This window comes from Wolffia australiana, chromosome 12 (assembly GCF_029677425.1).
Source record: "Wolffia australiana isolate 7733 chromosome 12, ASM2967742v1".
Classification (NCBI taxonomy): Eukaryota; Viridiplantae; Streptophyta; class Magnoliopsida; order Alismatales; family Araceae; genus Wolffia; species Wolffia australiana.
Window position 1 is genome coordinate 3,139,537 of NC_135846.1, and position 27,133 is coordinate 3,166,669.

The 27,133-nt window shown below is 41.0% G+C and overlaps 1 protein-coding gene across 1 annotated transcript; it reads right to left on the bottom strand.

The window, feature by feature from the left end:
• Positions 1 to 993: 993 nt before the first annotated feature.
• On the bottom strand, positions 994 to 27,133 carry SHB (SH2 domain protein B). Its single transcript, XM_078584236.1, has 13 exons — positions 26,893 to 27,133; positions 22,590 to 22,778; positions 11,515 to 11,727; positions 11,353 to 11,445; positions 7,864 to 7,941; positions 7,607 to 7,774; positions 6,696 to 6,998; positions 5,472 to 5,710; positions 5,217 to 5,379; positions 4,510 to 4,853; positions 2,119 to 2,184; positions 1,898 to 2,047; positions 994 to 1,156 (listed from the first exon to the last, which is right to left on the bottom strand). Exons 1-12 carry the CDS (start codon positions 27,064 to 27,066, stop codon positions 2,020 to 2,022), a joined length of 2,058 nt encoding a protein of 685 aa, XP_078440362.1. The 5' UTR covers positions 27,067 to 27,133; the 3' UTR covers positions 994 to 1,156; positions 1,898 to 2,019.

Below are 27,133 nucleotides of genomic sequence, written 5' to 3' on the forward strand. Positions count from 1 at the left end.
TCAACTCAAGCTATTGATTCAATCCACAAAAAAAGAAAAATTCAACTATAGTGCTCTCTTAGTCTTACTAATTTCCAGCCCTCTAAAAAATAAATGCATTCCCTATGTAAAACTGTTCAAATTTATCTGAATTCTCTCAAGGGAGAAGGTTTTCAGGTTACTGGTTCAAAAAAGTAATGGTGTTACATTCACATATATTTAAAATGTTGTATCCATCATACTCTAGTTAGGTAATTTTCCATGTCAAATTAATCACCAATGAATTAGTAAGTGATTTCATAAAACAGTTTCCATTAAACATGTCTAAACGAAGTATTAATCTAGATTCAGAAAAAGAGATGAAATCTAGTTTTCAGATAATCCTATGAGTTGCATAACTCAGTTTTTACTCATGATGAGAAAATAAATATTAAATGATCCCACAAGATTTTTACAATTTTCTTTCCTTCAACCTGGGAAATAAAAATTTAGTTATTATATGATATACATTTTGTTGTGAATTCCATGTTTTATTTATATGTAATAATATATCAATGTTAGACATATTTTCAGACACGATTACAAAAAGATTAAAACATTTTCCTTCAAATAAATGTTAAAATGCTCCCCAAGTAATTTTTCCAAAGTATAATTCAGTTTTTGCTCTCAAAGAGACATCTATGTTGAACCTTACCAATATCCATTATTTTTTGTTGGATATTTAAAGACAAGAATTCAATGTCTCATGTTTACCCAGAGCAAGACAACATTAAAGACAAGAATAAAAGATTTCTTCATAATTCATGGTCCATTTCATGGCTTAAACACGACGACATAAAAATAAGGACTTTAATTTAACATAAATGAGAAATAGAGGAAACAAATTACTTCACCTTCACATAATAATTTAAAAATGGCATCAATGTGCTTCCCTAATTTTTATTTCACGAATAAGTTTGTGCTCCATAATAAAAAGAATCAAATTTAAATTTTAAGCACAATTAGCTGAATATATTTCACATTTTATAACTCACATCTCATTATTTCATAACTCCTCAGAAAATTCTAATATAATATATAAGACACAATTACAAGCCAAGGAACATACTTTGGGTTATTCATATTTACTCCCTGCTATCTTAAGAGAATGTTCAACCTTCTTCTTCCATTGGCCTTCCTGAAAAGATACCACGAGTCATATTTAAACATATATTTCCATAGCTAGAGCAAGATTTTTATAATCTTCTGAAACATAAATCAAGATCCAAACAAACACTTAAACATATATTTCCATATATTCAAACATATATTTCCATAACTACAGCAAGATTTTTATAATCTTCTGAAACATAAATCTAGATCCAAATAAACACTTAAACATATATTTCCATATATTCAAACATATATATACATAGCTACAGCAAGATTTTATAATCTTCTGAAACATAAATCTAGATCCAAACAAACACTTAAACGTATAATTCCATATATTCAAACATATATTTCCATAGCTATAGCAAGATTTTTACAATCCTCTGAAACATAAATCTAGATCCAAACAAACACTTATTTAGTTCAACCTTAGTGGCACATTATTTTCAGGCTAATTCTTTAGTGCACACCAAATCATTCAATTAATTCGCTATGATTTCCTGAATTATATGGAAAAGACAAGAACAATGTAATGTTGAAATATGAAAGACTCCACTCCGTTAACATTTTATCTGATCAGGTCATTAAAACTATAAGCCTTCAGTATTGAAAACAAATCAATAACATCACTTAACGCATTCATTAAATTTTTTTTGGTGATAACTCTCATTCTTATGACAGATAAAAACCTTAGAAATATGAATTATCTTTGGATTCGAGTTCTTGCCCACGAAGCTATGGAAGCGAGAGAGATTAGAATAAGTACCCGGATAAGTGAGGAGTTAATCCCCAGCTTCCATCATCCAAGAAAAAGAAGACGAAAGTGATGGCTGGCTATATTTGTTGATCCTATAGTTAGGAGTATAAACTTACTCTCGCTTCGTCTTTCTAAAGTACCAAAGCTTCTCTGACAACCCTACAAGAAGAAATATCCATCAGTGTTGTGAAATTTGAAGAAAGAAAATATCTTAAAACTACGAGTTTAACCTTCCCAAATGAGTTAGTTCTGGCTCTTCGAGAAGCAACTCCTGTAGCGGTCTTTGAGTCATTTCCCTGATAACAGAAAACACAAGGCATTAGTTTACTTTAAAATAAAAATTGCCGGGATTTTTAAGTAGAGCTAATGTAAGCCGATAATTCATGTTGAATATTTTATCAAAGGCATACGAAAAGTGAACAGACTCTGCATAAAGGCTGGTTGAGACCTACAGATCTCGGCAATTTCCAGAGTAGAAGAAAAAGGGAATGATGTTTAAAAATGGATTAATAATCCATTTTTAGCTTTTCAGATATGCATCGATCTGACATTGCATCTGGGTTAATAAGAAATAAATCAAAGCAGGGTTAGGGTTTTATAATCTGATATCTGTAATTCTAGATGTAGCCTGCAGTTTTTTCCAAGACGAAGAGTGGAATAAAATCACAACTGTACGGACTAAATCTTGTGAGAAAATGATCCTGGGAAGCTGCCAACATGGGTTTGACTCATAATAAATAAAGGTTCTTTGAAAATTAGTGTCCTCAAAAGATCACAGTTCCAAAAAATTTCCTCTGAAGTTTAATCCTTCGGAGATTCCTGAAGAGATTCATATCCCAAAGCATGAATCTATGTAACACAAGCAGAACAGGACGACAGAGCTGGAAATAAAATTTCAAAGATGAAACAATGGGAAAAAAATGTATGTTGCCGTATCAGGAAAAAATTATTATTCAATCCCACTATAAATAATTCCAAATATTTAACATCGAACCACAAAAGTTTGAGAGAATCCAGAAAAATTAAAATAGTTCTCGCTGCAACGTTTGTAGCCAGAATTTTCATCCAACGAACTTAATAAATTTCAACTTATTCTACAGTCCACGAATGAGTAATGATTGCATTATCACACTTAAGAGTTCAAAAATAACAAAAAAAACTGCATAAATCAACAGCCAAATAGTTTTAAATAAAGAAGACTCCTGTCAAGTGAAAGACATGCCATAGTCAGAGAAATGTCTTCCAAAAATACTAAACACAACAAGCAGAACAATCTCCCGCGATCAGGGTCACATTTAAATAATCCCATGAAAAGCCCATATATCTAAATGCGATTTTTAAGCCCATATATGTAAATGCAAAAACCCATTCATTAATTCCCCAGCATAAAATCAGTGACTAAAGGAATCAAAAAGGCTTTGAATCTGTCACCCGAGTTGACATAAGAATTCCAGAATTCAACAATTAAGAATGCCAAGTTTTTCATCATTCGTAATAAAATAAACATTAAAATAACAAAACACATTTTAGATTTTACTCCTAAAAAAATCAAAAGTACTAAGTAACTTATCTTTACTGTGCAGTTCCGGATATTGTACTGATTCTTTTTGAATTTAAGGGGGGCCGGCGGAAAAGGGGATGAGATTGATTAATGTAGAGGTTATACATAGTCGAAACCCACCGATATGACAACCAGATCAAAGATGATTCTATCACAATAAAGATAGTTAGAACTAGGGCTAATACCGTAATTTCCTTCCTTATATTTCCTATTCCTTATAAATAATGGAAGGGAACTCTCTAATCAACCAGAGTTTGATCTCTTCTTTCTCTCACTTCCGCACTCTTTATCCTTCCCTATGGAGTTCAACAAGTAGTTCAGAAAGTCCACCTGTTATCAATAGAAAGCCTTTTAAAGAATGAAATCCTCCTAAGATCCAAAATATGCAACAAGGAAAGGAAGTTCTTCTCGAAACTTGAAACACAAGTAGAAAAACCTTCAAAAATCAAGGCCGGCTTATAATATCTAGATTAAAGCTGTTGAATGAGATCATAAACATGTCATTTAACTAAACTATATTCCTTGTTGTTCAAAAAGCTGTTGAATGAGATCAATCACCAGTCCAGCCGTCGGATATCATCGAGAATCAAATTGAAAACAAGGTGCAAACGATTTAAACACAAATATACAATTTTAAGGTCCTTTCATAAAAAATTAAAATAGATATACGGTTTGGCATGTCCCAATTAAGTGTAATTTTGATGTTGACAGTTTGCTGAAGACGCTGTCAAACGTGCATACTAAAAGAAAGTTTCTGTCAATGTCATCATGACGGTTAACTGGACTGGTCAAGGTTGACATTGAGTAGGGCAATGGCATTGATAGGATTGACTATGTTTTAACACAAATTTTACTTGATGACACCTGATATTGACAGACTATGTCAACGGCCTGTTAAGTCCCTCCATCGTAAACGTCAATGTCATTCACTCCAAATTTTGTTCAATTCATTGGTCTGACAATACTGTTGACTAGTGACAAACTCTAAATACATCTTCAACACAGGCAATGTGAAGGCATCATTTTCCCAGAGATGTTATACAGAGATAAAGAAACTCACCTGTTATCGACAGCAAGAAGTCGGTTATGAAGTAGATAGTCAGAACCCACATATGTGACAACCAGAGAGCCAGCATCTGGATGAGGCCAGCTCCGAGAAGTTGGAAACCGAAGAACAAATGTCCCAGGCTCTAATGCCCCCCTTATGCCTTTAAGTGAAGCCTCAGCCTCCTCTTTTGTGATAATTCCTTCAATCCAAACGGGAGAAGTGGATTCCCATAGCCCCCTTATATGGTCCATAGACAATGAAATGAGCACTGGGTATAACCAATGCCACATCCGGTCAAAGTCCTCTCGTCCCAGGTCATCACTGCATCCAGAGATTCTTCTAAGAACCTCAAAATCCTAGGAAAAGAACAAATAGTTAAGACTACGGAGGAAAATTAATGCATTATTCTCTTCTGTAAAGGTTGCATTTCTCAGTCATTGCTCAGAAGAAACTTGAAAGATCTCTCTCTCCCCCTTTCTCTCTCTTTGAATCACTACATGTCTCTATCTGAAAATCTATTTCTCTATAACTCTCGCTTCCCTCTGCCACCCTCTCTGGCAACCCCCACCCTAGTAATCTCTCTCTCTCTCTTTCCCTAGTAATCTCTCTCTCTCTTAATATAATTCACTCAAACTTTAGCCCACTCTTCACTGATTTTTTTTTATATATATAAATGAAAATCATCTGCATTTCAGTGGAGATCCAAGAATGGGCTGCACCTTCCCAGAGAGGCCTCTCCTTGTAGAACGAGAAAGCTTCCTAAATTTTCTGTCAATCTCGGGAACCATATCTGACCACCTCACATGGTTGTCATCACGGGAAATACTTCTCCATGAATTGTCTCCCTCGCTTATGAGTTTCTTTGAAATCAATATCTGGCGCCTGATGGAAGTAAAGCAAAATGTTTGGAAGAAAATTTCATTTTTAACATATTCTAATAAACACAACATGAATGAATAAGATATGATACATACCGATGATGATAACAGCCTGTAAACAACGAGACCTGCTCTGCAAAATACATTATGTCTTCGTCACAGGCAAAAGATAATACATCCCTCAGAATAAGGGATCTCTCCTCTGTTCCCTCCATACAGTATTTGAAAACAATTGCATCAGATATCGTTTGCCTAAAAGCTGAATTTCTTGCATCAGTACTCTCAGAATCTGATAGAACAGCCTCCTGTCCCCCGTTAGCTTCAAATCTTCCACCCTGCATTTCACGTAAATTCTTAAAGATATTACATGAGAACAAGGGTTCGAGGATGATGACAAGAATCTATGACAAGTCAGTCTTCCCATCATCATTGTCTGTAGACAGAATGACGAGGACGAAATCATCATCGTCATCCTAGCAACGAACAAATGACAAGGAGATGACAACTCTTCACCGATGTTCCTAATCTGAAAGAGTAAAAACAGAGTGTGATGATAGAAAGATGATGAATCGTCATACACATCTATCATCAATTTGGAGATAATTCCAATGACAGTGATGGAAGATTATGAGAACAGCTCTTCACTGCCCCTGGTCATATGACAGAGTAAAACATAGTCCGGTAGGAGGAAGAATATGAGTTATCATCCCCATCAATGATCGATTCGCAGGCAAAGGATGATGACAAAGGCAAACTTGTCATCATCATTGATACACAATTCTTGTATCAAGATCTTGAACAGAATATGATTAATGAAAATCCAGATTCAAGAATTCCAATTGAAGAAGAATCATACAAGAACTCTGAATTCTATCTCTTGTCAGTGAATAGTAGGACGGAAAGATAGGTAAAAGTTATGGAGGATGGACTTGTCGTCTCTCCCCCCTCAATGGAGGAACCACCCCTCAACCTATCCTCTCTCTGGCCATGGAAGACTCCCGCTGCTATGGCCTTTGGTCCTCTGACCATGCTCATTGGTTTCTGATCTACAAGAATGACTCTATGAGTCCTTTCCCACACAGGTTATCTTTTTTACAGGATTCCGCATGTGCGATGTTCCTGCACATGTCCCATGTGGTGGCTTTCTTCCCTTGAAGCACCAACAGTACGTCCATGTTGAAGAATGTATTGTCAATCCAGAGGAAATAAATGATGTGTATGATGACAACAGGTCATCATCATCATGTCCATTCCTGAGGAGACAGAATACCTTAATAGGGGCTCTAGAATTTTTTAAAGCTAAAATAAAACCAGACATACATTGATTGTCATGCTTTGGAAGTTCTCATTAGCTTCAGCTCTGGCATGTGAGTCATCACGGAAGTAATTGAGGTTCTTGGAGGGGCAGTTGCTCTTGGAATCGCTCTCGTTTGACAGCTGCCGCACATCATTTTCTCCAGCTGAGTGGCTTCGTTTTCTCCCTTGTACAACAGAGCCCCTACTATGGCGTGTCCTTGATATGCAGCGGATTGGAGGGGAATGCACTTCTAGAAAAGGGTATCTTTGTCCACCTGATGAATAAATATGGACACGAAACAACCGGTTTTCACATTTTGAAGAGAGCTGCAGAAGAAAATATAAGGAAATGGGAGTCAGTTATTAGACTTTGTTGTATCTCAGATAATTTACAATAAATAAAGAAAATAACAAATTTGTCATTGTTTCTATTCAAAGGATCTATATAATTTTGATTTTTATCATTAATCAAAGTTGAAAACCACATTAGATCAACTTGCACAGCAACATGTAAGCACAAGAAATAGAATGGATCAACTTGGAAGTCTACCATACATGGAGACTGGATATAATATTTTAATATAGAAGTCCACCATTAAAACAATTCTGAGCAGATAACCCAAAGAGTGAAGAGAGCCTGCTTAACCCTAGAAGAATATCAAGAAAGGCCATTAAAAATCTTTAATATAGAAATTAAAGGGAGGATTCAAGTATATATAGTAGTTTGGAAGTGGAAGATGGATCTAAGAAACAAGTGAAGAGAAAATGCTAAAACTTATTTTACAATAATGGCTCTGTACCTTGTATAGGGATAGGAACATTGACAAAGGGAAATTACACAAAACTCCTGATTCTAAAAAGTAGAACAAGGGAACTTATAAGATCCCAAACTACAAAATTGTTATGAATTGTGACCATCCGAATTTGAATGGTACCTGAGATATTTTTAGCTTAATTGATGCCTGTCCATCAACAAGTCTAATTCCTCTTTCTGTCGAAGCAAATTCAATACCGTCTTGGGTAATCAAAAGTGGATCCTCCAAACTGTCTAGCGCTTTTCTGACAGTTGTGCCATTGTCATCATAAACCAGGGAGGCAGCAAGCTGAATGGTAAAATACAGCAAACATAAGCGAGAAATTTCTCACATAACTCTTCAATGAAAATAAATTGAAATCGGAAAGAATTTCAAACCTCAAAATCCTTGCACACAGTACGACCTGAGGGGTCCACTAGAGCAACATCTAATGAAAATTTTCTCCGACACGATGCCTAGCATAGAATGAATTCAACAGAAATTTAAAATCAAAACCTGACTACATGAACATTATTTTTTTTCAATAAATCATACAGTTTCTGCCCCACAATTATTAATTATTTTCACAGAATTGAAATTGGACATAAGTATAAATGCAAGAAAACTGCAGTGCCCTACATAAAGTTTAGTTCCAACATCTACATACCACGTGATACGCTATAAGAGTATCAATGGGAATTGTTGACGGAATTCAAGAATAGTCGATATAATCCGACAGTATCAACCAATGTTGAACAAGAGTGAGTACTGTGAGAATAATTCGGAGATACAAGATCCCAGATGGCTTCTCTGTGATGAAGCTCCTTCGATCACGATCTGGACGACCCCGACCAATGGTGAAGCTCCTTCCTTGATCGCGATCTGGACGGCCTCTACTTGTGGCGAAGCTCCACGGATCTGACACCCCTTCCAGATTGACAGGCTGATCCCTGCCTTCTGGCCCTCCCAACGTGTCGCCATTGATCTCCTACTTTAAGAAAAGAAAGACTTACTTTCCCGATCTCCACCCCCTTTATTTATAGGGATATGCCCTTCTCGTCCAGCTTGGTCGACCCATAGGGTCAGCGGTCGGTGACCGCTCTCTGTTTCTTCTTCCTTATGTACTTCCTTGAATAGAATTTATCACCACGCAAGATGCCCTAAGTATTTCTAATATTTAATAACATTAATCACAAAAAAATATACACTTTAAATATTTCTAAGAGATGGACTTGTATGCTGAACTTGAACACTGTCTGATCATGCTAATCGTAGCACCGTAAAGGAGACAAAGATATCACAAGATGAAAAAAAGGGATGAGTGGTGTGTTCTTTTCAAGAGCACATACCAGTTTGATAAATAGTATTGTATCAAGAAATCAAACACACAAATATTTCCAAAAATGAAAAAAGCATAAACAGATTGAGTAACCCGTAAGAATGGTGGAATTCCAAGAACCAGATCAAGTATAGGATAGTGATGAGTCTTTGAGAATCTCAGAGGATTTTTTTCTTTCCTGGACAGCGGATGCTCTCCTGATGCTCAAGGATTTGGTTTGTTTGCAACTGTCAACTTCAGGAGCTTTCTTCAAGAAATTTCTGGTCTAGTGTCATGGTCATCTTGATCAAGAGACAGTTTTGGCTCAGTAAGGACTTCTCGAGCAATTTTTGGCTCCTCCAGCAAATGATTTACTGTGATAGAGTTGCAAGCTCCCTCATCTTATTTATTGATCTTGATAATGCATCTGAAACCATGTTTTTCTTCTCCGCTGTTCTATGTATTTCTATGTCAAATACCAAAAGATTTGCCAGCAATTTATGATAGTGTGACAGTACTTCTGATTGACAGTAACTTTATACTAAATTGATCAGTATAAGTGATTTTAAAGGGGTTTCTTTTTCTATCTCTCTTACATCTCTTCGTAATGGCCCATAAAGATGGGTCCATTTCAGATTCCCTCTCCTTATTTTAATAAACATCATGTAATCAATCCTAAAACAGATTATGAGGGTTGAGCTTCTGTCTGATTCCTTTGGAGACATTGCCTCCCTCTCCATTCTTGACTACTTCATGGTATCCGAGCCAAATCTTGGAGTTTTCCTCTAGATTTGATCGCCGCTCTGTCATCAAGGGTTGGTTCTTCTGTCCCCACTTTAATACAAAAGCTCCACCATCATTGTCGCCTACTCTGCTGGCATCAACCCTGATGTTGCAAACACCAAATCTGCGGCATTGATCTTCTGCTGCCTCATATCATAGCCTCTAATGACTCCACAACATCCGCTGCCAATTTTCCGCAGGGTTTATCTACTTTATTAGCATGGGACAGGCCATAGCCTTCTTGATTTCAAAACACATCAGCAACTCAAAGGGAGCAGCGAGATCCTCTCACCATTGTGTACACGAGGAGTATCAATGTGATCTCTCTCCAATCGTGTCTACTCTTCTATCTCGTGTCTTCTGCTATTCTATGATTCTGCATATTGCTGCTGAACTTGTTTCCTTTTTTGAAAGATATCATCTCACTGGGAAATTTTAATGTTTGTCAACCGCTTCCTTATTTTCAACCCCCTGAATGGGAATGGCCCGTGTTTCCTGAGAATGTTCTGCAATCAAGGAGTCCATCACAGGGACCAGAGGTGCTGGTCAAGTGGGTGAATCTAACAGAATGTCAAGCAATGTGGGAACGTGTGTATCTCCTTAAAAACAAACTTCCTGACTTCCAGCTTGAGGGCAAGCTGAATCTTGATGAGGGGAGTGTTGATACATTTCACAAGATCATACAGAAGAAAGCATAAATGCATCACCAATCAGTTAAAGACATGTGCATTCAAAGTGGCACGAGTGGAGACATTTCTTCAAATAAGTCAGAGCCATAGCAAGGCAGGGAATAGATATTTCCTCAAGAAAGCTCCTGGAGTTGCTGATTGCAGTGCAACTGATGCCTGCTGCAACGGGAGAGCAGCTGGTGTAAAGATAAGGAGCGATTACTCTCAGATTACCTAACAATAGCCTCCATCTCATACTTAATCTGGTTCTTGGAATTCTACCTTACAAACAGATAATTCAACCATAACTGGCTGCACATTTTATTCATACAATCTGATCAATCCAAAAGAGACCGAACACAAATCCTTGCGAAAATCCCTTTTAAGAATGTGGAATAGAGTCCAAAAATCAACTGATAATAGAAGAATCTAGGGTCAGGTCTGGGCCAGATTAGGAGGGACAAAAGGTGATGGAGAATGGAAGATGGATGAAGGGAATGAGAAGAGTCAGGCGACTCCTCCCCCTTCTGGTTGCAGGCCTCTCCTGTGTAACAGCCCTCAGCGCCACAGGTTGCCAAGTTGGATAACTACCTTCTTAAATATAAACCCTTCCCGTTACTTCCCGTAACCCTGAATGTATAGCAGCTCATTGCACACGAACCACCTCCCCAGCACGTGCTTCTTGCTGCCGTGCCTTCCGCTTCATTCTCCTTCGATAAGTTCTTGAGAAGAATGTATCAATAAGAAAGCAAAATTGTATGGGCAATGGGACACAGAAGTAAGGGGTCAATCAACATTTCAAAAATGTTTACAAGGAGAGATGTTACCTGACAGACATTCTACTGCGGTCGGGGAACTTAACAGCTAGCAATCCAATGAGTCAGTATGATATTTACTAATGTGCGTAAAAGATAAGCCATGAATTTATCGACTGAATAAAATTAAATAATAAAAAACAAAATAATGAATACATAAAACTTATTCAAAGCCATTTATTTCCAACAGCTGCTTTATTTAGGTTCTTTATCTGAGTTTTCATTTTCTCCATGATAAATAAATTTAGTATATAATTACAGCACAAATGTAAAATCATTTGAGTAGATGAAAGAGTGCCTCACCTTTCCACCAACAATATTCCACACACCACTGCATTCCTCATCCACGGCATCAGGAACCCGTGAGCAATCAAGAGACATCATTATTGGAAGATTCTGTGTAAACTTAGGTCAGCATAAGTATGAACTTGTGGGCAACCAAGGTAGCTTCATATTCATGGGTACCTTTGATGCTAAATCAGCTACTATCTGGTGAGATGAAAGGGGGAAAATCTGAAGGTCATGGATATAGCCCTCCAGTCGCTTGTCAGATCCATCATTTCCTGCCAAGCTTAATCCTTCAAGCATAACCTGTTCTGGAATCATCAAAATCGATGATAAAGACCTCTCTCCAATAGACTCTCCTTTGATGTGAAGAGAGATGCCACCAATAGATACCTGAGAATGTGTCATTTTTCAGGAGGGGTCTAGAAACAAAAGTAAATTCAATGAATCTAAAATTCTGACAGTACATCGAGAGTACTGAAGGATGATTTTGTTACTTTTGTGTATGCATAGAAATCATTGCAAATTTTATTTCCCATTGATCACAGATGTACAAGCTGGACGTTATTTAATCAAATAAGGCTCAGCGCCTGCAATGCCTCATCTAAAACACTTTAATGAATTATGGTAAAGGGAATATGGGTGCTTTCAGAGAACAGGCAAACAAATGCAAACAAAGAAACTATCAAAAAGAGAAAATAGATAAATTTGGTAAAGATCAGCAGCATAATAAATGGTTGCGTGAAAGTGTGCATCTAATCTTAATGTATCTGTAAAGATAATGACCAAACCATATGGAGGTGTTCGAGTTATGATCATTCCATCTCTTCCTTTCACTTATGCTCCTAACCCAGACATAACATACAGTTCGACTGGTTGAAGGGCCCTCTAGAAAAATAAAACCCTTTTATATTCAATGGCTACACAAGAAAGTTCGGGAAATAGCCTTAATATTTGACCTGCCTGAGTGTAAAATTGGTTGCCATAAACATATGTATCATGATCCAAGTAGACCCACACACAGGCGGCATCATGTGGCATGGTCCAAGTGGACCACACACAGGTTGGCCACTGAGCTACAGCCCAAGGCTATGGGCCTCCTTCTAGGGAACCCCATGTAGCTAGTGCCTGGATAATTCACTTACTTGAGGATAGATGACCAAGGTCCATTTATGATGGGGCATGCCAGTCCATTCCATCAGAGACATCGTCGGGTCCACCATCATCGTCATCGACAACCCGCCGGTTCACGTCCCGCTCGACCGGCACATCAAGGCGACAGTGAAGACATCCAGGTTTAACAGCCCGGGTGAAAGCACGACCGCACCATCGACCGTTTTCAATTTTTCGCCGGCTCGTGCTCGTTTTATTCATCATTTTTACCGTATTCGTGTTTTCATTTTCATCGCGTAGGTATCTGTAGTGTTGTGTTCGTGTTCGTATCGTCACATGTTGTGTCGAGTCATGTCGTCGAACCCGCGTCAAATCAGTTTGTATTTTGTGTTAAAGTGGGGGAGGTCCTATGTTTAAGCCCCCCCCCAGTAAGGGCACTTGTGCCCTTACTAAGGGCTCCCCTGCCCTTAGTAAGGACCATTGTGCCCCTATATATGGGGGCACGATGGTGCCCTAGCGGCCCAGACCTTGTGGAATTATCGTGAATTACATTTGTTCATCCGTTGGTCTCAACAAGAAGGGAGAGAGAAGAGGAGGTTGAGGAGGAGTGTCGTTACCCCAGCGCCACCCCCGTTTTCTTGCGCCGTCGGCCACTACCGGCGTTCTGCCGTGTGCAACCCGTGCATGATAAAGCCTCGTGCGCACGCGAGATTCGGCGAGACCCATATGACATCGACGCCGTTTGCATGCTCCACGGATGTGGTATCGCGACGCACATGACGACTGATCGGTAGAACCGCTGAAGCCATGGTTGTCCTTGCCTCCACGGATGTGGTATCGATACACCCTCTGGACCCCAAGGACGCTGACCCGGCATCCACTCTGCGCATTGTGAGAGTTGTCCGCCCGCTGTCCCATCCAGAGCCTGTGCCACCCGCCAGCTAGACGTTCCGAGACTTCTGCTGTCCGGTCTGCACCTGCCGAAATGCCGCTCGTGACTACGCCGCGGCAATAACACACAACAGCTGCTGTGCCTCGCCCACACCGAGTCCCACCGCATCCACCGCCACCGCACATGCACGTGCCGTGCCGTCGCACGCGACCGCACTTGTGCAGCGTCCGCGCCGCCCGCATCTGTCGCTGCCGCCGGACATGCCACTCCCATGCCACGGTCTCGCCTCCCGCAGTGTCACCTCCGCGTCGCCGCACTATTGCTGCCACGCCACCCGTCGCCGCGCTCCGAGTGACCCTCATCCTCGTCTCCGCTCTCCGTCCTCCCGCTCCTGCGACGCGACATCGCCGCCAATCGAGCCAAGCCGTACCCCTCAACGGCACTCCTCCGCCTATATGCCCACTCCGGCCCGTGCACCGACAAAGACACCAACGATGAACACCGTCACCGACAAGGTACGTCGTTCCCCTTGCTCATCAGTTATATTATGTCTTTCAGTATATTTTCGGCCGCACTCCACCGCGCTCGGGTTAGAATTAGGTGAGAGATTATATATCGTGAAAACTATGTCTCGAGTGAATTCCCTGGTACAGGTTGAGCCGGTCCGTTACGTGCGAGCGTCAACGGAGTTATTCCGTTCGACGTCATAGTCGTTGTCGTCTCTCCGATGAGGATCAGAAGGTCACCGTCACCCTCCTGGTCACCCACCTCAGAGCTCGGGGCTCGATGAATCCCCACTAGTCGGGGCCTGCGTGTACGTCCGCCTAGGATTCATCAAATCACGTAGTTACATCCCGTTTGGAAATTATCCATGGGACGTCACTGAAGACGACCGACATCATCTACGTATCCAAGCATCGTCTCGGTACCCCACCGGACGATGTCCCCGACGACGTCCGACATCAATTTCCTATCTTTATCATTTTATGTTAATGAACTCAGGCGCATTCCTTTATTTTAATTTTTTTCTTCTCCCAGTTTTATCTGGCTCCTACATTAAGGTGGTCATATCCTTTCTAATGATTGGAAGAGGATCAAAGACCTTGTCACATCATATCATATGCTCCTCCCTTATTCAGTTAAGTCTCTCTCTAGACAGCTCAGTTTTGTGCTGATGGAGGCAGACATTGCTGCCATTCATTCTGAATTCTGAGAAGACCACTGATGCTTTGGCACCCTATTTGAAGCCAACCCTTGGTGCCCACTGCTGTTTATGCTGATATCCAACCTTATCAATCTCAGGCTCATTCCCTTTTATATCAATCACCACCAGTTCACATGACCCTTGGTGGAGTTGATTGCATGATTCACCGCCTCTGCCATCCGCACAGCCGGCAACAGATCCACCATCACCGCATCTTCAGCTGCAACCAGCATAGGGCCCCCCACTTCATCCAGACCCATCTTGTCTGCATGTATCGATATCATATCCACACTTGCAGCCAAGACCTAAGCATAAAATATATCAGGACGTGTATGAGTAAGATACAGCAATTCTCAATAAGCTGCTGATTTATAACATGACCATCAATTTTTCCCTCTTTTTTTTTGGAAGAAAATAGGGCAGGCCACCCGGAACCGGTGACCACTAATTTTTCCCTCTTTTTTTCCCTCTTTCCCCAAGAGCCAGACAATGGTTGGAATCTATAGGGATACTCATTGCCTGACAGCCTGCATTCCAGTCTGAGTAAGTAGTTCAAGAATGTAGGTTCTGCTGACTGAGAAATATTCAACCAGAACTACCAGTAAAATCAATACCCATGAAGTACCACAGATTCCCAAGCATTTTGATATCAAATTAAAGTGATAACTTAGTCTCCATCAGATCATTCTCATTAGAATCTTTTCAACAGAAAACAGTATTCAAAATGTACAAAAAGGGTAGTTACCAGCAAATTAAGAATGTTTTAAGAACAATGTATGATCATTATTATGATGCCTGAATTAAACCCCCATCCTATGCACTAATGACTGTTTAAGGCCATAATAGTATTGGTGGGCATCTCAGTCCATACAGGGTACAGCCACTGCTAGACTGGCATCAAAATTAGAGGGGTTCGGAGTACATCTTCCAGTGATTAGGAAGAGGATCCAGGTGGAGAGAAGCAAACATTGTTCACACGCATTGGAGGGCATAAAACAATTAGATGGTCTGGACAACACGAACCCTTAGGGGAGAGGAGGCAAAGCAGAGAAAGAACTAACAATAAATTATCGTAGCGGAGGATTTTACTTTGGATTGGAGGCAATGGTCAAGACAACTGGGGCTGAAAGGGGGATGCCAACACTCCTTTCTTCCACCGGACAGCAAACAGAAGGAGACGATCAAACCAATTATTAAAATATAAGTGGGAAAGCAAGGAATTGTTGGATCAAGGGCATTAGGGGCTGCTCTAACAGAACATTTTCAAGCCTTTTCCAAACAGATTCCCTCAAGACACTAGAAATGGGGTGGTAGAGGAGACATCAAAGTGATGGGAAGACAACAGGTTGATGCCATCAAGGGGCTGAACAGAGAAGGCACGCTGGGCCCTGACGGATTTATTAGATCATCACGGCCCAGTTAGGGCTAATTTTACTAACTTATGGGCCTGAGGCCATGTACGTGTAATAGACTAATCCTAGGGATCTAATGGAAAAACTAACCTAAAATGGATTTAAATAAAGGCCCAATAAGGGCCCATTAACGACCCACTAAGGACCCATTAAGGGCCCAATAGTGAGGGGCCCATTTAGGGAATATATTAGGTCCATTAAGGACCTAATATATGCTGGGACTGATTTATATCAGGCCCAGCCTCCAACAGCTATAAATATAGCTGTTGGAAGTCCTTTTTGAAAAAGGAATCTTTTCTGCAGCTTTTTCCAACGGTCAGTTTTTGACCGTTGGACAAAAGCATTAACCTCTCTCTCTCTGTGTGAAAATTTGTATAAAAGGGGCATCTGTTCAGCAATAAAGTTAGTTCATTTTTGCCCCAATTTTTCTGTCTCTTCTCCACATTCTCAGAAATTCTCTCTTCAGTCCACTATCTCATCTTTTCCTTCAATTTATTACATGGTATCAGAGTGTTTCCGATCCTGAATTCAGCAGAATTCAAGAGTGCAGTGTGATTGGAGGCTTCTCAGAGAGAGTTATCTCCCTGATCCAAGTGCTCCTTTGCAGTCTCTTCCCCTGTCTTCCGTCACGAAGCAGGACATCAAGTGTGGGTGGCTTTCTCAGAGGATTTCTCCCTGAGTTAGTGCATCTTCAGCAGCTGAAATTCCCTGCTCTTAATCCAAGAGGCAGGCCCCTTCCTTTTTGGTGAGAATCTACTCTTATTTTTGGAAATTATGGGTGGGAAAACCAGAACCAGAATGGCGGCAAAAGCAGAAAAGGAAGTGGAAGAGCTTTCATCCATGGCTTCTCCGGCAGCCAAGGCTACTCCCACAGCTCCAAATGCTCAAGTTACTGCCCTCGTCACCGCCCCAGTCCAGACCAGGCTTGTTTTGCCCGATCTGGACATGAAGTACAATGGCCTTAACGGCCAAAAATGGGTGACGATCGCTGAGAGAACCCTCAAGGCGATGTACCTGGGCAGACACTTGTCTGATGAGGCGCCTGCAGAAGAAGATCCGCGCAGTGAAGTCTGGGAGTCCGAAGAGGCTCTCATCGCGAATTGGATGATCAAGAACATGGAGGAAGAACAGCGAGATGATTATCTCCTGATCAACTGCGTTCGAGATCTATGGCAGGAAATTAAGAAGTCGTGTGCAGAAATGCACGGCGATTTTCGAGTGTATGATCTGCGAGAACAAGAACGTACACTAAAGCAAGGGAGCTTGACGATCTCCACCTATTCTGCACGACTGAAGGCCATTTGGAGAGAGCTGGATGTCCTCTGGCCCACAGGTGATAAGAGTTCACCCTCTTACACTAGAGAAGTCAAGTTCAGAACCCTTCAGTTTCTGATGGGTCTGAATCCGGAATATGAGACTCCACGGAGTCAACTGCTGCATAGGGAACGATTCCCTACATTGGCAGAGGCAATTTCTGAGCTTCAAGGAGCAGAGAGCCGGAAGAAACTCGGCACTAAAAATGGTGAGGCCCCCACCCCTAATGCAGCAGCCCATCTAGCCAAGAAGGAGCCACAGAACACCTCTGCGCCATCTCCGGCACCCCAACATCAGAAAGCGACACCGAAGGAAGGTAATACTTCGGACCTAGTCTGTGGATATTGCAGGAAGACCAGCCACATCAAAAAGGACTGCCGGAAGCTGGCGTGGAAGGAAGAACAGATACGGAAAGGCACCTGGAATCCAGGGCAGCACAAGAAGGCCTACGTGGCTAGTGAGGGGGGGGAACCTCTCTCTACTGAAAGAAATGAGGCAGGAAGCGAAATCCAGAAGATGATACAGTCTGAAGCAAGCAAGATTTTACAGAAAATGAGCTCCACATCATTGGTACAGTCGGGTAAGCACTTTGCATTTACTACATTTAAGAATACTACGTCAATTTCGGCATCTTGGGTTTTAGATTCAGGGGCGACAGACCATATGTCACCTCACAAGACATTGTTTCAAATCCTATGAGATTGAAACAAAGGATCTTAAAGTATTTACTGCAAATGGGGGAATCTTAGAAGTAGCAGGAAGAGGGACTATCATGATTAAAGGAAAGAGATTGGAAGGAGTGTTACATGTATCAGAATTAAAGGCAAATCTTCTGTCTTAAATTCAGTTGGTAGATGATACGGGGTGGCGGTTTATTTTAGACTCTGATTCATGTTTTCTCTGTCTAAAGGGCACCGGGCAGAGGATTTCGTCTGTTAGCAGGAGAGGAGGGCTTCTCGTGCTAGACGATCTAAGGGAAGATGGGGAGCAGAAGGTGACCTATGCTGCCCAAAGCGAAGAACGAGTCATCCTTCTCCATAGGAGACTAGGAAACCCCTCATTTCATATTTTGAAACATTCACATCCTCAATTATTTAAAGGAATTTCGTTTGAGCACCTTAATTGCGAAAGTTGTCAATTCGCTAAACACAAACGGTCACCCTATCCAAGTACGAATCATAGGGCCCTCTCTGCATTTGAATTTGTCCATAGTGACATATGGGGACCTTGCTCCATATCCGGCTTGGCACATCATCGGTGGTTCATCCTATTTGTGGATGATTTTTCTAGATATACGTGGGTATATCTACTGAAATCTAAGGCTGAAGTCCCATCTATTATTACTCTGTTCTGTGAAATGATTCACAATTAGTTTGGTAAGAAGGTTAAGAACTTCAGATCCGATAATGCTAGGGAATACTTCTGTGGAGAAGTTAATCAATACATGGAAGCAAATGGGATAATTCACCAGTCATCTTGTGTGAATACCCCTCAACAAAATGGGCTTGCTGAGAGGAAAATTGGGCATATTATGTCATCTGCCAGAGCACTTCTATTCCAGGGAAATTGCCCTAAGAATTATTGGGCTGAAGCAGTAGCAACAGCCACCCATCTGATTAATAGGACAGTATCAAAAACATTGAATTTTTATGCACCTATTGACCTTTTATCTTCTGAATTTCCAAGTGTTTCTTTGAGAACTAACTGCTAGCCAAGGTGTTTGGTTGTACAGTGTATGTCCACGTACATCATGCAGGAAAATTGGACCATAGGGCCATGAAATGTGTGTTTCTGGGATACTCCACCACTCAGAAAGGCTACAAGTGTTATCACCCAAACTCCAGAAGGTTCTTCATTTCATCAGACATTAAATTTGACGAGTTTCGAATGTTTCATGATGAAACAGTTAGGTCGGATCTCTATCTGGACTCCAGTGAGACAGACATTGAGGATGGTGAGCCCAGCCGAATTCCATCACCGGAACACAATGAACAAGAATCCGATGAGAGCACAGCTCCAAGTCCGGCTGAGGAGGAGGAATTCCATACACCAGAGGAAGTTCCAAGTGAAGAAATATCCCCTGCTATTGAGGATCATCCAAGTAACAATGGGTGGTCCATTGCCATCAGCAAAGGTGAGCGAAGGTGCACAAAAACTAAACTTTATCCAGTAAGCAATTATGTTTCGTACATCCGGATATCTCCAGAATATAATAGAGTTGTTCCAGCATGGATGACAGTATCGGTCCCGAAGAGCGTCAAAGAAGCTATGACCTACCCCGAATGGAAGAAAGCGATGGATGAAGAAATGGAAGCACTAGAAAGGAACAGTACTTAGGAGTTGGGCCCACTCCCGGCTGGAAAAAAGGTAGTAGGCAGCAGATGGGTATTCACCATCAAACATCACTTGGATGGATCAATTGCTAGGTACAAGGCCCGACTGGTAGCTCAAGGATACACACAGTCCTATGGTATTGATTACAATGAGACATTTGCCCCGATGGCCAATCTAAATACGGTAAGAGTTTTGATTTCCCTTGCAGCAATACTCGGATGGAAACTATACCAGTATGACGTTAAGAACGCTTTCTTACATGGAGACTTAGAGGAAGAGGTATACATGGCACCACCCCCTGGATATTCCTTGAGTAAAAGAGCTGGGGATGTATGCCATCTCAGAAAGTCGTTATATGGACTTAAACAGTCTCCCAGGGCCCGGTTTGGTAAGTTTTCAAAGGCCATGATCGCAGCTGGATACCTCCAAAGTGAGGGAGATCACACCCTCTTTATAAAGGATGGTGAGGAGGAAAAATTAGCAGTTTTAATAGTGTATGTAGATGACATCATTATCACGGGAAATGACCATGAAGAAGTCCAGAGGCTTGAGAAGCATCTTTCCTCATCATTTGACATCAAAGCTTTAGGGCTTTTGACATATTTTCTAGGAATTGAAGTTGCATATTCAAAATCGGGGATTTTACTCACTCTACATAAGTATATCCTGGATTTACTAAAGGAAACAGAAAAATTGGACTGCAGACCATCAGCTACTCCAGTCGATGTCAATGTGAAGTTAAAGGCAGAACAGCATGACAAAGATGCCCCAATCAACAAGTCATCATTTCAAAGACTCATTGGCAGGTTGCTCTATCTGAACCACACAAGGCCAGACATAGCTTTTGCTGTGAATTCCCTCAGCCAGTTCATGAACGACCCACGAGAGTCACATCAAGGAGCAGCAGATCGGATTCTGTCCTACCTCAAGGGTTCTATTGGACAAGGCCTACTGTTCCGATCAGGAGGTGAGCCTAGTGTAGTTCTTTTTACTGACTCTGATTATGCAGGTTCCTTCGAGGACAGCCGATCCACATCCGGCTATTGTAGCTTCATTGGAGGTAACCTTGTTACATGGCGCAGTAAAAAGCAGAAAGAAGCTTCCCTTTCGAGTGCTGAAGCAGAGCTTCGAGCCTTAAAAAAGGGCGTATGTGAAGGCATGTGGTTGAAAGGCATCTTACAAGACCTTCATCTATACCAAGGCAAAGGTATGACTCTTTTTTCAGATAGCAAGTCGGCCATTGCCATGGCCAAGAACCCGGTTCAGCACGAACGCACCAAACACGCACGAGTGGCTAGACACTTCATCAAGCAGAGCATTGATGATGGCTTCATCATCCCACAGTACACTCCCACCTTGGAGCAGACTGCAGACATTTTCACGAAGGGGATCCCAGGACCACAGTTCCAGGCCTTGGTGTCCAAGTTGGGCATGATTAACATCTATACCCAACTTGAGGGGGGGTGTTAGATCATCACGGCCCAGTTAGGGCTAATTTTACTAACTTATGGGCCTGAGGCCATGTACGTGTAATAGACTAATCCTAGGGATCTAATGGAAAAACTAACCTAAAATGGATTTAAATAAAGGCCCAATAAGGGCCCATTAACGACCCACTAAGGACCCATTAAGGGCCCAATAGTGAGGGGCCCATTTAGGGAATATATTAGGTCCATTAAGGACCTAATATATGCTGGGACTGATTTATATCAGGCCCAGCCTCCAACAGCTATAAATATAGCTGTTGGAAGTCCTTTTTGAAAAAGGAATCTTTTCTGCAGCTTTTTCCAACGGTCAGTTTTTGACCGTTGGACAAAAGCATTAACCTCTCTCTCTCTCTCTGTGAAAATTTGTATAAAAGGGGCATCTGTTCAGCAATAAAGTTAGTTCATTTTTGCCCCAATTTTTCTGTCTCTTCTCCACATTCTCAGAAATTCTCTCTTCAGTCCACTATCTCATCTTTTCCTTCAATTTATTACAGGATTCCCAATCTTTTTCTTCAGCGAATTTTGGGAGATGGTTGAAGTGGAAGTTGTGGGCACGGCGGCGGAATTTCGACAAGGTAATTATGGCTTAACACGCTTAAACAGGTCTCATCTCTTTATCTCATTCAAATGCCAAGGGGCCACTAGGATTGGTAACTTCCAACCAATATCGCTCTCAAATTCCATCTACTTCATCTTGGCAAAAGTATTGGCAGAGTGACTCCAGCAAGTGATTGGCAATTTGGTCGGACCCTTTCAATCCACGTTCATCCACAGCCGATAGCTGGTCGACAATGCCGCAGTGGCCGCGGAAAGCATAGCAGCGTGACATAGAGAGAGCAAGAAAGGTTTTATGTGGAAACGAGATTTTGCTAAGGCATACAACACTCTGGATTCAATGAGGAAGAGAAACTTGCAGATAGAATGGGTGAAATAGGTGAGAAGGTGCGTGATGTCACATTCTTTCTCGGTCCTAGTGAATGGCAAATCAGAGGGTGGATGTATTCCCCCCTAAAGAGGAGTTAAACAGGGATTTCCATTGGCACCGCTTTTATTCGTCCTAGCAGTGGATGCCCTGGCCACCTGAATAGTAAAGGTATGCACAAGTAGCAAGTTGAAGGCTTTCTAGTCCGAGGGTTTTTCAACAGGTACACCACTACTTCAATAGTAAAGGTATGTACAACGGTCACCACTTCCAGATGTTTTGATCATTTGATAATCATATTTAATAGCATGCAAGTAGAATTCTCATCCTTGGTTATTGTTAAAAGATAGGACAAAAGATATTTTGATTTTGTTTTGGCCACTTAAATACAGTGGTTTATAAAGGTCCATAGATACCAACAATATGGGGCTATTATCGAAGTTACAATGAAAAGAAAAGTATGAAAGGGGCAGTACTTAAACAAAGAAAAGAATATCTGAGGACTGAAATACAAAAACCAATAATCGCAAGCAAAAAACCTCTGTAAAGTATAAAGCCAAAAAAGCTGTCAACATACCTTACAACAAATATGGATCCATCTACCATCAATTCGTCCTGTTTTTGCAGGTGAACTTGACAAACTTTCTTTAACCATTTTATTTGTAGAGAGGTCTTGGTTGTGTGAGAGTAAGAATGGAAAAAGTGTCAGCATTCCTTCATCGTTCAAACTCAAGAAGGGAGCTGCATTCTTCGAAACTGAGTGTGTCTGCATTCATACCAAGAGTTATATTCTCAAAACTCGGGGAATCCAAAGAATCAGCGGTAACTAAAAAAATAAAATAAGGCAAAGAACAAAACAAAAGTTGATGGAAAATAAATCTTGCAATATGATATTCGGCATCATTAGGTGAAACTGACTTCTCACTTTTGTACAGTAACCAGTGGACATTCTTAGGATATATGCACATGACAAGTTGTCCACAAGTCAGTCAATGACAAAACTAGGAACCCAGAACAAAAAAAAGACACTACTACAGTCTTCTTATTTGGATTTTGTAAAAAATATTGTTGGAGAAATGACAGTGACTTTGTAACCTTGAACCAAACGGCATTCCTTCTTGGTTTTCATTTGTCAAGAGAAAAGAGGGACATGGAAATGAAAATTAATGGATAACAATGAAAATCAAAGTGAGCCAGTCATTAAAAAACAAATTATTTTTCAACGTCCATTAATCATAACCAAAAATAACTAAAATGATAATTTTCATCTGTTAACGTAGAAACACTACACAGAATAAGCTGAATCCAAACATTGACCTTCAATAATTTGTAGCAGGATTAGGAACTGTTTAGAAGGCCGAAAAGAACTCTGACAACTTTATCTCTATTTTGATTTATTTATCCTATTAAGGGAATTAGGTATTGCGTCACTATTAAGGGCGTTAATTTATAGCAATGGCGAAATTAGGAGTTGCTAAGAAGGCCAAAAAGAACCCTGACAGCTTTACTGCTATTGTGGTCCATTTATCTTATTAAGACCGTTAGGGGCTTTATCACTAGAGTACAATTAACCTTCCCATTAAAAATGCGCAGCCCTGCTCTGGAAGGGCAGGGAAAGTTGAAGGGCAAGTTATAGTTTGGCTGAGCATTCTGTAGGTAAGTTTGATGGGGGCGCATCACCGGTAACTGCCATCCTCATCCCCCCCTCACCCACCACGACTCCTGACTCCCCCCCCCAACAGAAACACCAAGGTTCCTGCCATAAACCTCCTACTATTGTTTCACAAAGTAAATTTTCCTAACTCCTTTATGCAAAAGTACAGGATGTAAAAAGATATCTCCAGGACAGTGGGGGGTAAACATTGTGATCCAGAGCCACACAGTTGATAATGGTGTACGTTTTCTTTTTTGAAATAGTGGTGAAGTGCATTATGATTGAATTTTTGTTACTGCATGTCGACCTGCCAGTAACAGCTCTGAAGAGCTATCAATCAGAGTCTTTTATGACTGCTGGAGCATATTGCAGCTCTTCCAGATTCACCCAGATTCCTCATTTGTGCTTGGGCTTTTATGAGTTTCTAGTTCTGATACACCTAAGATTTCCTCATTCCGCAACCCTTCAAAGTGAAGCCTTGATCAGGGGCCGACAGTTGATGATGGTGCAGTTTGTTCAATTGTCAGTAGTGGCATGTTGACTATCAGTTAAGCTATACAGACTTACCCATCACCATGACGGTCCCATGCTGCTTCCTGTAGGCACCCAGAGACCAAGGTTGAATAGCCTTCAGGTCTAAGTTTTTTATCCTACTAAGGGGAAATCCAGAAATATCACAACATTTTGCAGACTCTAGAGCACTGAGACCTTAGAACACAGTTTCAGGGTTTAACTCGACCTTTTAGTAATGAAATGATGCACAATCACGGGCTAGGTTACTGGCACATTATTTTATGAACAAGCCTTTAGGCCAACCATTGCACAATCATACTGGGTCATGCATAATTTGGCCCACTAAAACCATACATATGTTGACTGACCGACCTGGGAGTGGCGAGGAGCCAGTTTTTCGGCCAAAACTGCATACCGCATTCTGCGGGGACAGGGGAGTCCAGCAGACCGCTCCCTCATACCCCGAAGTCGAATACTGTGGAGGCGGCGAATCCCACTGAAGGTGAAAATCTTCGGCTGGCTTCTCTTGCGGCGTAGACTGGTGACGCGACAGTTCCGTCAACGCTGGTACCCGGGGAATACTGCCGAATGTGTCCTATGCTCCGGGGCGGTGGAAGACTGTGGCCACCTGTTCTTCCGATGCCCGACGGCCCAGGCTGTGTGGCAGGCGGCCGGGGTGGGTAGCGTTGACCCCGCTACTGAAGAGGACTTTTGGAACTCCATCAGTGGTGGGCTGTTCCGCCGGGAGCCAAGTGGCAACGGATCTTCGCCCACCTTTGGGCGATATGGCTACACCGAAATGAAGTCATCTTCAAGGGGAGGCCTCCCTCCGTCGATGCTATTCTGCACGACGCTAGGGGATTGGCAAATTTTTGGAAGAGAGGTGGCTGTGGCCCCCTGATTTCGTCCCCCTTGTAATGCATGACTTGATTTTCTATGTCATTATATCAATGGCAACGGGGGGTCCCTATTCTGGGGGACTCTCTCTATTTTCCTCGAAAAAAAAAAAATATGTTGACTAACCTAAATGAAACAAAGCAAGCATCTACTTTTCTTTCTGATCCTTAAACTTATCCTTCACTATCTGTGATCCGACCTAGAAATCTCAAGCATGACACCTTTCATTCCATTCTGTGCCTTGAATAGGCAGATAGATAATTAAAATTTTACATAAAAGACCCTATTAAAACTGATTGAGCATTCTCCCCCTGTAATCAAACATGATTCCGCACCGGCCACTTCTAGCTCAATTTCTATTTCTCTGGTCCTAGCCTTGCATTAGAGGTGGAAATATTTTTATTGTCAATCACTTTTTGGCAATTAAAATATTTCCACCTCTAATGCAACTTCGTAATAGAGTTGAAAAAAATCTTACTAAACTCCCCTGGGAACATCCAAAGCCTGAACTTTTGTAAAACCATACTTGACTAAACTTTATCAATATAATTCATCTAACAATTTGTTTAGTCATTACATAAAAAATTGAATTGAGTGATGTGGGCTTAATAGCAACCAGAAATTCTTCTCTTCCCTTCTGTCAGACCTTTCAAGTTGATCATCACCCCCCACTTAAAAGTTGTATAAAATGGCATGCCTCATTTCATTTACTATGTCATACGGGCTCTCTATCTGTCAGTCTCTTTCCTTAGTGAAATGTATAGACCAGTTTGCATTTTCACACATCAAAGTTGCGGAAATGAACACTTTCCGAATGAGGTTCAATATGAAATTGGATATCCCTCTTATGCATTATGACCCAGAGGCCTCAAGCTGTGGATAACGAATTTTTTAGTAGTGGAAGCAAAACCGTGAACATTGCAGGCACTGAGTTGAACATCAACAATGTAGCTAGCATTGGTATGTTTCCGCATATAACCCAAATTTTGAATGTGTTCGTAAATATGAAAAGGAGGAAAAAAGTGCACGAAATATAGAACGAAAGTGCTTCCCAAACAAAATATATATATATATCAAAAAGGAGAAACAGATCCAGATAACAAAACAATCCACATTACAAACAACACTAGGACTCGCTAACTATCAAAGATACGAGCTAACACACACCAACAGATTCAAAAAAAAGGACCAAACAGAGAAACAGATCCAGATAACAAAACAATCCACACTACAAAAAACACTATGACTTGCAAACTATCAAATATATGAGCTAACACACACCAGCAGATTCAGAAAAAAAGGACCAAAACGGAGAAACAGATCCAGATAACAAAACAATCCACATTACAAACAACACTAGGACTCGCAGACTATCAAATATACGAGCTAACACACACGAAAAGATTCAAAAAAAAAAAGACCGAAGACGAGAAACAGATGTAGATGACAAAACAATCCACATTATAAACAACAATAGGACTTGCAAACTATCAAATATACGAGCTAACACACACGAACAGATTCAAAAAAAAAATACCAAAACCGAGAAAAAGATCCAAATAAGAAAACAATCCACATTACAAACAACACTAGGACTCACAAACTATCAAAGAAACGAGCTAACGCACATAAATGGATTAAAAAATACAAATCAAAAAGGAGAAACAGATCCAGATAACAAAACAATCCACATTACAAACAACAATAGGACTCACAAACAATCAAAAGTACGAGCTAACACACTCCAACAGATTCAAATAAAAAAGACAAAAACCGAGAAACAGATCTAGAAAATAAAACAAAAAATGAATAAAACCTGTTCGATAATCACTGCAGGTGGAATGATCGGGCCTTTGAGGTACATCCAGAAGCATAAGCAGAAGCCGTCGTCGCCGTCAACAACTCCCCCTCCGCTGACAACTCGCTTATCTACGCTTATTTTGAGATCCTTCAGCTCAGAGTACTCCCCTTCCAGCTCCTCCTCCGCCATCTTCTCCTTCTTCCTCGCTCTTCGGAGCTCCAACTTCTAGAGAGAGAATGGGAGAGAGTAGAGAGAG

Bases quoted from the DNA above. Each gene is read 5' to 3' on its own strand.
- SHB (XM_078584236.1), bottom strand. From the start codon at position 27,066: ATGGCGGAGGAGGAGCTGGAAGGGGAGTACTCTGAGCTGAAGGATCTC. The intron at 7,775-7,863 runs GTTTGAAATTCT...TTTACCATTCAG, and splicing joins CTGTGTGCAAGGATTTTGAG to CTTGCTGCCTCCCTGGTTTA. The intron at 5,380-5,471 runs GTATGTATCATA...TACTTCCATCAG, and splicing joins ACAGGCTGTTATCATCATCG to GCGCCAGATATTGATTTCAA.